General features: G+C 34.2%; 1 protein-coding gene across 1 annotated transcript in view; it reads right to left on the bottom strand.

The window, feature by feature from the left end:
- Positions 1-4,693, bottom strand: part of LOC311181474 (protein MFI) — a gene marked incomplete at both ends in the record, with an annotated part of 31,561 nt that extends 26,868 nt beyond the window's left edge. Inside the window, one exon of the mRNA XM_084249943.1 lies at positions 4,610-4,693. Within this exon, the coding sequence (XP_084106069.1) occupies positions 4,610-4,693 (84 nt within the window). The remainder of the gene's footprint in view (positions 1-4,609) is intronic.
- Positions 4,694-16,153: the final 11,460 nt, after the last annotated feature.

Raw genomic sequence — 16,153 nt, 5'->3', positions numbered from 1 at the left:
CTACATCATGATTAACACCAAAAGTCTAGTTTCCATTCATCACCATACAACTGACTCCCTTTACCTGTTCCACCAATTCCCCAACTCCATTCCCCTCTGATAACTACCAATCTGTTCTCTGTATCTGAATTTTGGTTTAATTTTTTTGTTTGCTTTCTTTATAGTCCACATATAAATCAAATCCCATGATGGTTTGCCTTTCTGTCTTAATTATTTTATTCTTTAAAAAGATTTATTTATGCATACAAGAACTGGGGTGTAGGCCAGAGGTTCAGAGGGGGTGGGGTGAGAGAATTTACCAGAGACAGAGTGGGGAGCAGAACAGGTGTATATACTGAAATACACTGCTGAGGGGAGTAGAGGGACAGACAGGAGAGGTATGCTGCACCATGTGGGTTAGTTCCCTGGCTGGGGACAGAAGTTATGTCACAGTGGCTGATGATAGTGCTGAGACTTTAACCCCTGCACCACCAGGGAGGCCCTGACTTATTTCATTTTGTATAATACCCTCAAGGTCCAGCCATGTTTTTGCAAATGGCAATTTCATATATTTTTAATAGCTGAGTAGTGTTCCACCATGTAAACATAACACATCTTTATCTTTATATATACATACCATGTTCATCTATCAGTGGACACATAGGTTGTTTCCATATCTCAGCTATTATGAATAGTGCTTCTGTGTCCATTTTTAAAATCAGTTTATATTTTTTGTTTTTATAAGTCAGTTTATATATTGAATAATCATTCATTATTTTATTATGCTATTTAGTCATATGAGTTCCTTATGTATTTTGGATATTACCCTTTATTAGTCATATGGTTTTCAATTTTTTTCTTCATATTCTATAGGTTGCTTTTTCATTCTTTGGTTCTTTTGTTCTGTAGGAGCTTTTTACTTTGATAAAGTCTCACTTGCTTATGTTTGCTTTTGGTGTCATGTCCAAAAAATCATTACCAAAACTTATGTTAAGGACATTTTCCCTATGTTTTCTTCTATAGTTTTAAAGTTTCAGTTCTTACATTTAAGTCTTCCAATCTAATTTTTTTGAGTTCAATAAAGTTTTATTTTTATCCGAGGAAATCTGCAGTATGATACTTACATTTTACTTAAGGTTCACATTCATTGTCATTGAAATTTTCCTTCTCAGAAAAAAGAAGTGACTATTGGGATGAAAATGTTGTAGTGTAAAAGTTCTGCTAATCTTGGACCCTTGAAAGCATTTTTTTAGTTAGTTGAATATTAGCACTTTAAATTTTAGCTTTCAATTTTGAAAATTTGTACTATATGAAAATCTAGCTAATACAAATGGTACATGTATCTCCAGCTACATTTACATATGCACTGTAATTTTATGTTTCTTTTTTTTTTACTGAGGTAACATTGGTTCATAATACTGTATTCACTTAGAGTCACAGAATCAAACCCCTTCAGCATATGTTACCATACCACACCTACCACCAAAGCATCCATAGTCCTCCATTATAGTCCACTGGGCACCTTCCACATGTTGCACCATGCACCTCCCCCTTTGCTAGTCTTAGTTCCACAGATTTCCAAGTTTTGCTATTGGTTTGCTTTTGTCTGATGCTTTGTTTTGTTTCTTTACAATTTTTGAGAGGTGTAAGATCGGGGTCTGGAGTCATACTTTCACAAGTGAATACCGAGTTTTCTCAAAACGACTTACTGAGGAAACTATCTTTTCCCCAATGAGAATTCTTACCTCTCTAGACAAATATTAATTGCCTATTTTTTAAACATTTTTTAAATTTATTTTTTTATATTCCCCATACAATTGCACCCCCCTTATTTTGACTCCCATCCCTCCTCTCCCAACCACTCCCCATAGTGTGTCTCTGGTTTATAGTTGCTTGTTGATTTTGATTTTTTCTTTATTACAGCTATTCTTTTTCCTGGTCCCTTATTTAGGTTTTCTAGATTCCTCCTATGAGTGAGACATCCAGTATTTTTCTTTTTCTTTCTGGCTTATTTCACTGAGCATGATCCCTTCCAGCGCCATCCATGTTGCTGCAAATTGCATGAGTTTATCTTTTTTGATTGCTGAGTAATATTCCATTGTGTATATATACCACATCTTCTTGATCCAGTCATCTATTTTTGGGCATTTGGGTTGTTTCCAAAGCTTAGCTATTGTCATTTGGCCTATTGATGTTATAATGCATAAGTTTTTTTACACTGTGTGTCCAATATCAAATTACTGCAGCTATAGTGATTTTTATAACTATATTTATATCCTTATCAGATATGATAAGGATTCAAGTAATCCTATGCTACCATGATAGAACCAGAAACAAAGGTTTAAATATTCTTTATAGCAGCAAGGTTAACAAATAGAGGAAATAAAGAATAATCATGTGTTACTAGGAAAAAAGATTAGTAGTGGAGAATAAGTAAAATTAATTTTCAATGCATAAAGTTAACATATCATTCCTAAAGTTTATAAATAAAAAACAACACAAGCATATTACTTAGAAGCATGGCAGTAAGTACCAGAATATCTAAAACAAAATACAGCTAAAAGTGGTTGCTTTTAAGATACGAAGGTATAGAAGAATGGGGTGGGCTAAAAGGCTTGTTTTTCATTATAAATTTGTCTACATTGTTTTACTTGCTTTAAAGAAATGCACATATTACTTTGACAAAAATGTTTAAAATAACAGAAAATATGCATTTAACACTGCTATGCAAATTATCCACTACCAGGGCCAAGAATATATGTGGAATTACGATCAAATGTATTCTCTTTACATCTTAGGACTGTTTTAATTTGTATTATGTATGAACCAAGACTTTCATAGTAACTCTTTTCCAGAGTCTGAAAACAATTTTTTTTTTTCAGTTCAACTTCTCAGTTATGCTTCTATTGCATGGGGTACAATTTTATCCTTAAATGTCAGATAATTAAAAAAATGTTAGATAATCTTTGGTTGTTTTCTGTTAGTATTTAAAATGAAAATATGTGTCAACTTCTTTTTTGTGTGTCAATTTTCTAGGGAGGTAGTATGAGTATCCTGTGCTTTTGTGTAAGTCTTACATTTCTTGTTGTTCTCACTCCTGAGTAGGGGCTTTGTGATATAAATGGAATAAGTTGATAAGCAGGGTTTCTTAGAGGAATTGAGTAGCCAGCAACTAAGCCAGGTCTCGAATACTACAAATAAGAGGATTTTACTGTGGAATGTTAAATCTACATTAGAACTAGCTTCCTTCTTGAATTCTTTAGGAGAGAGAAAAATTCTACTTGAATTTTTTTTAAAAGATTAAAAACGTCAGGATTTTCCCCCCAACAGTTACTATCCACCTACCTGCAGATCTCAGTCTAAATGCGACAGTGGAGACAACAGGCATAGTTATTCAAGGAGAGACCCTCAATTAATCCCCTTGTCTACAATGACAAACCAGCTCTTTCACTGGAGTCCCTTTGAAATCTGTCTAGGTGAGTCTTTTACATAGTTTTAGCCAATAGGATGCCACCAGCTATTTTTGGTTATTTAAAAATGAAATAAAATGTTTTATATATTTATGAAATCCCTTCTCTCTATTATGAGTTAACTTTCTGTATATTGTCATTTCAGTGGGGTTCTGGAGGGTCAGAAAATGAAAATGTTTGCTTAGTCTAACTTTTTATTAAAACACATACACATTTGTTCATACACATGACTTCTCTACTGAAGTTAAGAGTAAGGATAGATTATACAATGCCTAGCACAAAAGCAGAAATATAATAAGTATTCAAAGATATGTGGCTGGTTGGATTTGTATATGGGAGAAAAGTTACAAATGATAAAAAAACTCAAGCCTAGATAACAAGTATGCCAATAAAAACTGTCAAAGGAACAGCAGATTAAAAAAAAACATTATTATTTTAATGTTAAAATTAATAAATATGCCCCAGCATAGATTTTAGGACTTTGACAGGCACATAAGAGGAAAATAACAAGCTACTCTTGCAAGACTTGACTAACTGATAGAAAGGTATTCTTGTATTCTGGAAACAATGCTGTATCACTTCACACAAAATTATCAGGCACAGGCAAATTAGTGCTATTATCAGAAAGTTAAGAGTGAAGTCATTTTAGCACTTGGTTCTCACCCAACCAGGGAAATCAACTTGGAATATTCTTCACATCAATGAGACCAGCTCAGGAGAGCAGGGGAAGCAACCACTATCTATTAATATATTAATCTACTATATATTAATCCCATATAGTACATTATTAAACATTAAGTCCTTAAGAGTAGATACTCAGTAAATATTTAATGTGTAAATGTATCCTAACACCTGCTCAGAAACCTGATTCCTGAGTCAAGAAATAAAGCTTTTAGTGGTGAAAGCCAAAGGAGCCTATTAATGATACGTTCATTGATAGGAGTCACTACCCAAGTGCTTGGCCCAGATCAGGAACTCAATAAGTGTTGTAAGGTGAATGAGATAATTAATGGTAACTTTTTGAAACTTAAAAAGATGAGTGTTTTCAAAGCAAGGGTACACAACTCTGTGACTATACTAAAAACAAATTATATACTTTAAACAGGTGAATCTTATATAAATTATGTTAAAATAAAGCTAAAAGAATGAAATTAACTCACAAGGAAACTTCTCCAGGCATTCTGAATGACTCTGGCAGCATTATCCTTCTTTTTAAATTCTTTTAGTCTCTCTTTCCAAGCCATTTGAAAGTCCTAAAGGAAAACAAGTCAAGAGTATGTTTATAATTATTTTATGTGCTCAATTATGAAACCATCACTAGAACTATATGAAAATCCAACAAAAAGTTGTAATAAAATTACAGAGTGAAGGAAACTGTAAAAATGAGATTTTGTATCAAAATAATTATAAAAATTAATCATCAATTACTGATTTCCAAATGTTCCCAATTTCTTTCTTTTTCTATTTCCAACAATAATCTGCATAGAAGATTTTATGAGCATGCTTGTATTAGAGATGAGAAGACTGAGTTTCAGAGTCTAAGGTCAAATAGTTATTAAACTGTATTGAACCCAGTTCTGCTTGTCTAGAAAGTCCAGGACTTTCCCCATGCCATTTTATGACGTCAATAAAATTTTCTTCATCAACATACACAAAGACAGAGTTGCATCTACAAAATTTCCCAGAACCTTAACCTCAAATTACAGATGATTAGACTTTTTCTTTATAACTCTTAAATGTACTAAATAATAAGTCATGTATGATTTATTAAAAAAACTTGACTATGAAGGAACAAAACAATCATTAGATCTAATTAATAATGTTTATTAATATAGTGAAGAAATGAATAGGGAAGTCAGAATGTCATCATAGTTTGAGTCCTTTAAAAACTTGCAGTAGACACAGAGGATTCTGGAAATATGGCAGAGTAGGAAACACCAGGAATCTCTCTCCCCAGCTGAACAATTGCACTGGAACAATCTAATTTAACTATTTTGGAACTCTGGAGTCTACTGCAGGCTGACTGCTAGCAGAAAGCTCAGAGGATAAATGTAGTTAATTTCGGTAAATTTCAGCTTGTAACCCAATAGCATTTACTTACTTCCCCAGATCCAGCCCAATCGCAGGTGGGAGATGTTAGAGTAACTTTTTTCACAGCTTATGAAAGTCAGGATGGGCAAAAAAGACTCTGTCCTCCAAATATATGGGATCTGTACATCGATGCTTGTTTGTTGCTTCTGATCAGACAAGAAGGAAGACAACAATTGTTGTTGCCTATTTCTCCACTGCTGCAAGATACTCTCTGATTAAAATGACTTTCAGGGGATTTATAGACTGATGCCCTTTCCCCCTTTTGTAAATTTTTCTCTTTTTCCATTTTGGAATTCAGACTTTCAAGACCATGATATTCCAAAACAATCGTATGTGGAGAAAATCAGAAAGTTAGTAGGCATGCCCAGAGAAAGGCAGTCTCAGAAAAGACCTGAGAACCTTAAGTTTACAATTCAGGTTGATCCCTGGTGCGCGCACACACAAAGCCTACAACAATCAAAAAACCAAAAACAATAACAACAACAAATTTGGCCAAGGTGGGGAGGGAATCTGATTACTGAGTTACCACTTTATTAAGACATCCAGTTTTCAACAACAAGAAACATATCACAAGGTATTCAAAGGAACAAAAAAGTGTGACCTATCCAATTGAAAAAAAAAAAAACCCAACAGAAACTGACTTTGAAAAACACTTGATAGACCTACTAGACAAAGACTTTAAAACAACCAATCTTAAAGAAGCTCAAAGAAATATAGGAAGGTTTTGAGAAGTTCAAGAAAATTATGTATGAGCAAAACCCTAATTTAAATTGAAGAGAAATTCTAGAGGTGAAAAGTCTAAATAACTGAAATGAAAAATTCACTAGAGAGATTCAAAGGCATATTTGAGCAGGCAGAAAAAAAAATAATCTGTGAGTTTAAAAACAAAGCAATAGAAATTGTTGCATTTGAGGAACATAAGGAAAAAGACTGAATAAAAGTGAACATAACCTAATAGATCTGTGGGAGATCACCAAGGAAAGGATAACATACGTATTCTGGGAGTCTCTGAAGGAGCAGAGAGAGAAAGAGAAAGATAGAGAAGGAATAATGGCTGAAAACTTCCCAAATTTGATGAATGAGATGATATAAACAATAGGAAGCCTAACAAACCCAAGTAAGATGAACTCAAGGATATAGACACTGAAACACATTATAAACAAACTCTGAAAGTGAAAGATAAAGAGAATCTTGAAAGCCTTAAGAATGAAGTGACTTGTCATGTACAAAATATCTGAGGCCAGAAGGCAGTGGGTTAAAATATTCAAATTGCTCAAAGAAAAGAACTGTTAATGAAGAATCTGCCCCCAAAAATCCAATATATGGAAAAACTAAAACACCCAAGATAAACAAATGTTGAGGGAGTTCATGATCACTAGACAAGCTCTGCAAGAAATGCTCAACAGAGTCCTGCAGGGTGAAATAAGAGAACACTATGCAGTAACATGAAGCTTTAAGAAGAAATAAAAATTTCAATGAAGGTTAAGTACATGGGTAATTACAAAAGCTATTATTATGAAACAATTTGTAACTCCATTTTATGTTTTCTATGATTAAAGTGTGTATATATATATATTAGTCTAAAAGTTTATATTATTAATACATATATTATTATATTATTAATACATATATATGTATTAGTATAAAAGCTTAATTAGTGGAACTTTAGTTTATAATTTCACATACTATTTTCTACATGATTCAAGAGACTAATGCACATAAAAGATATTAGACAAAAAGGTTACCAGAGACAAAGGAGGACACTGTATAGTAACAAAAAGTTCAATACAGGAAGAAGCTATAACAAGTATAAACATCTGTGCTTCTTATAACAGATCAGCAAAATATATGAAGCAAAAAATGGCAGAGCTGAAGGGAGAAACAGCTTTACAATAAGATAGGCTAATTTTTCACTCTCAATAACTGAACAACCAGCAAAAAATAAGAAGGTATGGGAATTGAACAAAACAATAACCAAACAGATGTAACAGACATCTACATAACACTCTACAAATAACAACAACATACACATTCTTTTCAAGTGCACAAGGGACATTTTCCAGCATATACCATAAGTTCAGTCATAAATTAATGTATTTTAAAAGATGAGTATCATGCAAAATACTTTCTATAGCCACAATGGGATGAAGTTAGAAATCAACAACTGAGGTAAAACTAAAAAGTTTACTTATTTGTGGAAATTAAAATGACCAATGAATTAATGAAGAAATCACATGGGAAATTAAAAACATTTAGAGCAATGAACACAACATACAAAAACTTATAGGGTGCAACAAAGCAATATTAAGGGGGAAATTTACAACTACACACATTTAAAAACTGTAAAAAGATCTTAACAACATGACTTTACAGCTTAAGGAATGAGTAAAACAACAACAAACTTAATGGAAAACTAACAGAAGGTGACTAAACAGAGGAAAAAGAGACTAGACAATCAATAGAATAAATTAATAAAACCAAAACTTTATCTTTGAAAACACTAACAAAATCAAAACATCTTTATCTACATGAAATAACAACTGAAAAAGACTCAAATTGCTAATATCAGAAATAAAAATGGGGACATTACTACCAACTCTATGAAAATAAAAAGAATTATAAACGAGTACTACAAACAACTATATATAGTTGTATCAAACAAATTTAATAACCTAATGAAATTTACAAGCTTCTAGTTACAGAAAACCTACCAAGACTAAATATTTAAGAAATAGAAATTTGAATACACCTATAACTATTAAGGAGATTGAATCAGTAATCAAAAATTGCCCAATGAATAAAAGCACTGCCCCTATCCTTTTGAAAATTTTCCAAAAAAGTGAAAAGGAGAGTACACTTCTAATTCATTCTATGAAGACAGCAAAGACACTACAAAAAAGAGAAAGCTACAATCCTTTTAATAGCCTATTGAAAGGATTATACACTGAACAAATGGGGCTTATTCCTGGAGTGGTTCAACTTATAAAATGATCAGTACAATAGACCAAAGGGGAAAAAAAAGATTATTTCAATTGATGCAGAAAAAACATTTAACAAAATTCAAAACCCTTTCATGACAAAATACTAAAAACTAGAAACAGAAGTAAACTGCTTCACTATAATAAAAGTCATACATGAATATCTCATAGTAAACATCATACTCAACGGCAAAAGACCGAGAGTTTTTCCTCTAAGATAAGGAGAAAGGTAAAAATGTTCACTTTGCCAATTCTATTAATATAGTACAGGGAGTTCTAGACAGAGCAAATAGGCAAGAAAGGGAAATAAAAAGTGGCCAAATTGGAATGGAAAAATAAAATTATTTGTTCATAAATCATATGATCTTATATGTAGAAAAGCCTAAAGATTCTACAAAAACATTTTAGAACTAATAAATGAATTCAACAAAGTAGGATACAAAGACAACACCCAAAAATCAGTTACATTTTTATACACTAACAATGTCTGAAAAAGACATTAGAAAAAACAATTCTTTCAAGAGCATACAATAAAATGCTTAGGATTAGTGTTGGCAAACATGTAGAGAAATTGGAACCCTTGTGCATTGTTGTGGGAATATGAAAAGGTTCAGTTGCTATGGAAAAGAATGACTATACATCCTAAAATTCTAAAATAGAATTATCCTATGATCCATCAATTTCTCTGTTTTTGCTCCAAAGAACTGAAAGTAGGATCTGAAAGATTTATTTTTACACCCATGTTCATCACAGCATTATTCACAATAGCTAATACAGAAGTAACCCAAATTAAAAGATGAATGAATAATCAGAAGGTAGTACATATATACAACAGAATATGTTTCAGTGGTTAATCAGAAAAATCTGACATGCTACAAGATGGATGAACCTTGAAGACACTGTGCTAATGAAATAAACTAGTTATGGAAGGACAGATACTGTATAATTCCACTTATATGAGATAGTTACAGTAATCAAAATCATAAAGACAGAAAGGAGAATGGTGGCTGCCAGGGACATGAAGGGTATAAGGAAAGGGTTATTGTTTAATGGGTACAGGTGGCAGTTTTATAATATGAAAGAATTGTGGGGACAGATATGGTAATGGTCATAATATTATGGCTATAGTTCACATCACTGAACTGTTACTTAAAAATGATCAAGATGGTAAATTTTGTTTTATGTGTATTTTACCACACACACAAACGATTGCAGTAAGCTAAATTCTTATTTTTTGATGCTTAAATATTTATTATCCTAAAAAGGACCTCATTCAAAATTGAAGGATTGATTTGGTCAAATCATGGCTGTTCTAATATTGATCTAGTATTATCAGAAAGGTGTTATGCAAGAATTTTTTGTCTGTTAGATAAATTACATATGGCAATTATATCAATTTTTTCAATATACATAAGAACAAATACAAAGTGTGCGTATATGTGTGTATATATATACACACACACACACACACACACACACACACAAAAGATTTGCAAGTAGCCCATTGTTTATGACAGTTCTCCTAACACATAATCTAGAAGCAAGACCATTAAACTGAAAGGTTGAAGATGTATTTTAGTTTTCATTCATACTGCTACTTAATGTGACCTTGGAGAAAGAGTTTAACATTTTTAGGTTTCAGTTTCATTATTTGCAAAATAAACACACTGCGCAATGAACTCCAAAGGCACTTTCCGTTTCATAGTTCTATGAATTATATTGTAAAGGACAACATAGCAACAACATACACATTTTTTTCAAGTGCACATGGGACATTTTCCAGCATATACCATAAGTTCAATCACAAATTAATATATTTTAAAGATGGGTATCATACAGGGCTCCTAAAAACAACAACAAAAACAACCATAAAAGCCCTTTACTGCACACAAGGATTAACATCAATTTTACTTAGTGTGATTTATTAAAATCTAATATTAATAAATGTCATCCATTACTTTCACAGTAGCAATGGTTCTGACATGTTTTATCATATGAAAATAAAGTCCATAAATTTTGCCTAAATTAAAAACTTCTGGGGCCTCCCTGTTGGCGCAGGGGTTAAAGACACAGTATTATCAAGCTATTGCCAATCACTGCAGCACAAGTTCAACCCCAGCTGGTGAGGGAGCTACCCACATGGTGCAGCAGACCTCTCCTGTCTGGCCCACTGCTCCCCTCAGCAGTGTATTTTAGTCAGTCTGCCTGTTCTGTTCCCCGCTCTGTGTCTGGTGAATCCTCTCACCCTCCCATACCTGTGCACCTGGCCTGTACCCCAGTTCTTATATGCATAAATAAATAAATCTTAAAAAATTCTGAACTGTTACTTGTAAAATGCTAAAAGTATAAGTTTATATACATCAAAACCCTGAAATATTTAAACATGTAACACACAGCTACTGTACATTATGTTTAGAGAGACAAAGATCAACCAGAAAAGCTGTCTAAAAGAGGTCATAGAAAAATGAAAGTAAAACCTATTTATTTTATTCAATTTGTTACTTTCTGTTTTGATTTTTCAAATTATTTGAGAGTGTAAGATAAAGCTATTTTTTCCTTATGTCTATTGATGAGTTTTAAAACTTGGTATTTTTAAGATTAGGGAGAAAGTGCTTTATGGTGGAAGTATGACTTTTTCCCTTTCTCTTCAAATTGCTTTAATTATTGGAGGCATGGGGGTGGCATGGAGATATAGGTTAAGTCCTTCTGTCTGAGTAAGTTAGACTGGAGTTTAAATCTTAAAAGATTCTACCTCACAGATAGCTTACAATCTTGTATAATTTATTTGAATATCAGTTTCCTCATATGTAAAACATGGGAACTCTTAGTATCTCAGAAAATTGTGAGGATTATGCCATAACTTTTAATATTCTCATAATATTTTATTATATAAAATAATACATATGATATATAATACACATACAATTTATTTAACCAATCTTCTCTTCAGCCAGCCAGCAATATTATTTATTGATCACCTACTCTTTGCTAGAATTGGGGCATAGCAATAAACAAGAGGAAATTGTCATTCCTAGGAGAACTTACATTGCAGGGAGAGAGAGAGAAAGTAAATATGTTCAATAAATACACAGGTAAGGATATTGACTTGACAGCATCCTAACCTTCACCCTTCATTACATGAGAAGCAGGAAGCAAATCTATGCAGGAAGACTGGGTAAAATTTTTTAAATAAAAAAAAAAGAAAAATAATTTGATCAAAGGGACCAATAAAACTGGTTGAGACATATCCACAGTCAATTAAAAGGGGTTAAAAAACTCCAGTTTGAAAGCTATATCTGGGCACAGCAGGCCCCTCCTGTCTCACCACTGCTTCTGTTAGCAGTGTATTTCAATAAATCCACCTGCTCTGTTCTCAAAAATAAATAAGTAAATAAAAGTTTTATATGGGGGAGGAATCACCATCAGGTCTTGGTCTATAGTTGTGATGGTTGTCTGGAGTTAAGAAAAAGGAATGCAGACTAAATTTATAAATGAGTCATGTATATCACTATTAAATTATGAATAGTAAAAAAATTGACAATATCTTCCAGTATTTAAAATTATCTGATGCAGAAATAAGTCAATCACAGAACTGAGGAATAATAAATTTCCATATATTTCAAGAATGTGATAAACTGTGTCAAACATTGCTGGAGGGTCAAGTAAATTGAGAATAAAGAATATGATTTACCAGATAAAATCACTGGTGACTTTGATAAGTGGAACAATAAATAAAAGACTGGGATGAGTTGAGGAAGTAAGAAAAGTCAGACAGTGAGTACAGTAACAATTCTTTGGAGAGCTATGAGGGAGCAGAGATATGGGGTGGTAGTTGCTGGGCAGAGTTTTTTTTTAATATGGGAGGAATTAAGGCACATAAGATGTTGTTTGGTCTGATCCAGCAGTGAGGGAGAAAAGAAAGGCTAGTGAGCAAGAGAGGAATGAAATGAAGATTAAGTATTTTGAGTAGGTTTAAGAAAACAATTCAGAGAAGGTAGAGAGAGTTCTTGGCCTTAGGTTTGAAAAAAACAAAAAAAGCACTGATTTTATAAGGTTACTATGAGGCTCCAAGTATATGAACCAATATGAAAACATTTCCTATATTGTGAGAAATTAAAAAAAGATTATCAAACCCTGCCCAGGTAATAATGGAACTTTCTATATCCAGGTTCTACTTGCAGGTTCAGAGATAAAAGACCTTTTTTTTTTAAATCTAAAATTAATGATAGCTTTCCCAATAATAGATAATGATTCCACTGATCTCCTTTTAGGCTTGATTAAAAAAAGCCCACAAAATAAGTGAATCCTCAGTTTCACTTACTTTAAAAGTTGGAAAAAAAGTATTTAATTTGCTGGGACTAGAACCTCTACTTCCTATTTTTGTTTCCCCTATTAAGTTTTAGACACATAAATGTGTCTTGTGATATTGACTACTTTTGTAATTTCTCTTTTCCTTTTTCCTTGTGGTCCTTTAAGGAGAGAGAAGAGAAAACAGCCACTAACCTATGCCCTTAGTGCAAATCAAAGCCACAATGAGCTACCACCTCACACCTGTGATAACAGCCCATATCATAAAGACCAGAAACAAGAAGTGTTGGTGAGGATATAGAGAAAAAGGAACTCTTTCCAACTGTTGGTGGGGGTGTAGACTGGTCCAGCCCCTATGGAATAGTGCCCAGCTATTAAAAAAAAAGGAAAAATGCTCACCAATCCCAACAACATGGATGGAACTTAAAGGGATTACATTAAGGGAGATAAATCAGGAGAAAGACAAATACCATAATCTGTCATTGGTATGTGGAATATAGAGCAAGAAAACAGAGCCAATCACTATTAAATTATGGATAGTAAAAAACTTGACACTATCTTCAGTATTCAAAATTATCTTATACAGAAATAAGTCAATCACAGAACCAAATAAATAACAAACCCTAGACATCTGACTGCAGAATGGAAGCTACCAAAGAGGGAGAAAGCAGTGGGAGAGCAAAGTGTAGAGGGGCTTGGTGAAGGACTCTGGGTGTCAGGTGATCCACCTGAAGGTGATGCCCTGTACCTCTAAATCATATACAGTATTATAAACTAATCTTGCTTACACCAAAAAAAAAAAGCCCCCAAAACCCCGTACCAATTGTTTCCCCTTCAATATCGTTAAACAATTAAAAGACCAAAAACCATTTCATGGGTGAACAAAAGTCCAGAAAAAAAACGTTAGGTAGATTAAGGAGTATTTTTTTCCCAGTGTGAATTTTATTTTATTTTTTTAATATTAATTTTTTTACATCATTGTTCATTTTTAAACAATATTTGCTGCCCCCCACCCCCTCAGGTGTAGACCCCACAGAGTTCTTACTGGACTTAAAGGCTTCTGAAGTTTTGTCTAGGCGAGGTGCTCGGAGTGGGAACTGTCGGTGCAGCCTGAGGAGAGAGCGTTTTCAACCCTATCAATGGAAGTTCGAGGACATTGAGAAGGAGTGTCTTGGAGGGGTTAACTGGACTCCAAAGTGTAAGTGAGAGGCTGGAGACCCAGTGGTCATTCGGAGAGACAAAATGTCCTTGACCCGAGGGGAGCCAGGGCGCAGGCCTCCAGGCATTGGGACTTCCGGGCCTGAAACGCCACAGGCACAGGCCAGTAGCCTCAGAGGTGAGCCACGGGGAGGGGGGAGGGGACACGAGTCTCCTCACCTGCCAATGGTCGCCGACCAGGCCTCCGCGTTTCTCTGGAACATGGCAGACGGAAATGACGGAAACGACGGAAACGGCGGGAATCTAGTCCACGTGCCTCTCCCGGCTCAGCTCCCTTATCTCCGCCCCTAGGCCCCGCCCCTCATGTCCGCGTTCCAGGACCCTTGTTCTCTGGGGGTGGAGGGATCCAAAATCAGAAAACAGACGACCTTTTAGAGATGAGCACTCACTGTGACTATCAATGACTTTGAAGCAAAGGGTTTTTTTGTAAATGAAACTAAAGTGATTTTCTGTGAAGTTGGCCTCAAAATATTATAAAATCCAGCCACATCAACCAAAGACTTTATAGAGATGTTGGAGAAATACAGTGACATCTTTTACTGTTATGTTGGTGCTGGACTTTCGTATATGACATTTATTATACTGAGGCAGTTTCGTCATTTCAGGTTTAGGGCATAAAGGTTCTTCAAGCCATCAGAAGAGCTAGGTACAGGGGTGGCATAGCCATTGATTTCCATCCCATCACTTACCATAGGAACCCCTTTTTAAAATATGTGTCCCTTAAGTTTGGGGTCCCTGGGTACCCTTCAGCCGCCTGCTAACACTTCATGATCTAGTGGATCTAGTGAAACAATCTCTCCTCTGACTTCTGTAACATTGTTGTTGCACTCCAATTGGGCTACTCTCCACTGGAAAGTCAGTCAAGAGAGAGAAAAGATGAAGGGTGGAAAGCTAGGTATATTCAAGAGCCAATATCCTGAGGAAAGGAGAGGGTTGAACAATTGTCCTAAGATTCCATTTCAATTTCAGGGTCAGGTAGAGGGATATTTAAAGAGAGTGAGGAATGTAGTCTCTGCAGGTTCACAGAAAATCAGCTTTTCCATCATGGTATCTTCAGGCCATAGAGCATTTATCTAAACAGGGCTGAGTGCTGTTTTGGGGGACTGGTTTGGGGTATTTTTGGGGGGGAGCTTGGAGCTGGTTTGAGTCTGGGTCATCATGATCTTATGAACATTTGCCTTTACTGACCATCTGTTAGCAAAACCTGTTTATTTTTGTTTTGAGCAAGTTAGAGAATGGACATTTAACATAGTTCATTATGTCTTAGGGGGTAGCTAATTGGGTAACTGGAAAAAAACAAGTGAAAAGGCAAAGTGTGTTATGGACAAAGCAGCAATTTACTAACAAAAGAAGGTTATAGACTGCTAGTGGCAATGGCCTGCAGTTTCAACCTATGGGGGTTTCCAGGAGGAACCTCCCTTTCAACATGACCTTTAGTCCATGAATTTTTTCCTCATTACAAATAGAATTACAGTGTTTACTGAATAAACTGTGTAAAAATAAAATGGTTTACTGAAAAATTATGATGTACCTTATGCTGACAGGACAAGTTTCCTGGACTCAGGACATGGTATCAAAACAAGGTCAATGTGCCTGCTGCCGAAGCTCCCAGGGTACAATGTTCCCTGTGACATTTTCTCTCTGAAGAAGATAAGGTGAAATCTATTTTCAATCATCACCTAGGAAATTTTTAGGTAACAGATAAGGATGTAACAGCACAATTGTTGTACAAATTCTATAAAATGTTATGTTTGAATGACCAGAAGAAAATGAAAAAGATGAAAATTATGTTATAATTAAAAAAGATTGAATAAAAATAAGATTTTTTATGGAATAAACTTAACATTTTAAAAATAAGTTCTTTTGAAAAGTATCTTTTCCTTGAGTGCAAATAGAAGACATTATAACAAAAAACATTAAACAGTCCCTCAAGATGAAATACCTCTGTAGAATTTAATATAAAAGTGAATAAACAGCATGGTAAACAGAAATTGAGTTGTCCAATGAAAAGTGAAGATCACCTTGTTTGTCACATGAAACCCAACCTCACATCATGAAACCATCACACTTTTCTTTGTGTTAATAAAATACAATTTTAATACAACAAAA

The sequence above is a fragment of the Talpa europaea genome (genome assembly GCF_964194135.1).
Source record: "Talpa europaea genome assembly, chromosome: 12".
NCBI lineage: Eukaryota > Metazoa > Chordata > Mammalia > Eulipotyphla > Talpidae > Talpa > Talpa europaea.
This window is presented reverse-complemented; position numbering and strand designations above follow the sequence as displayed.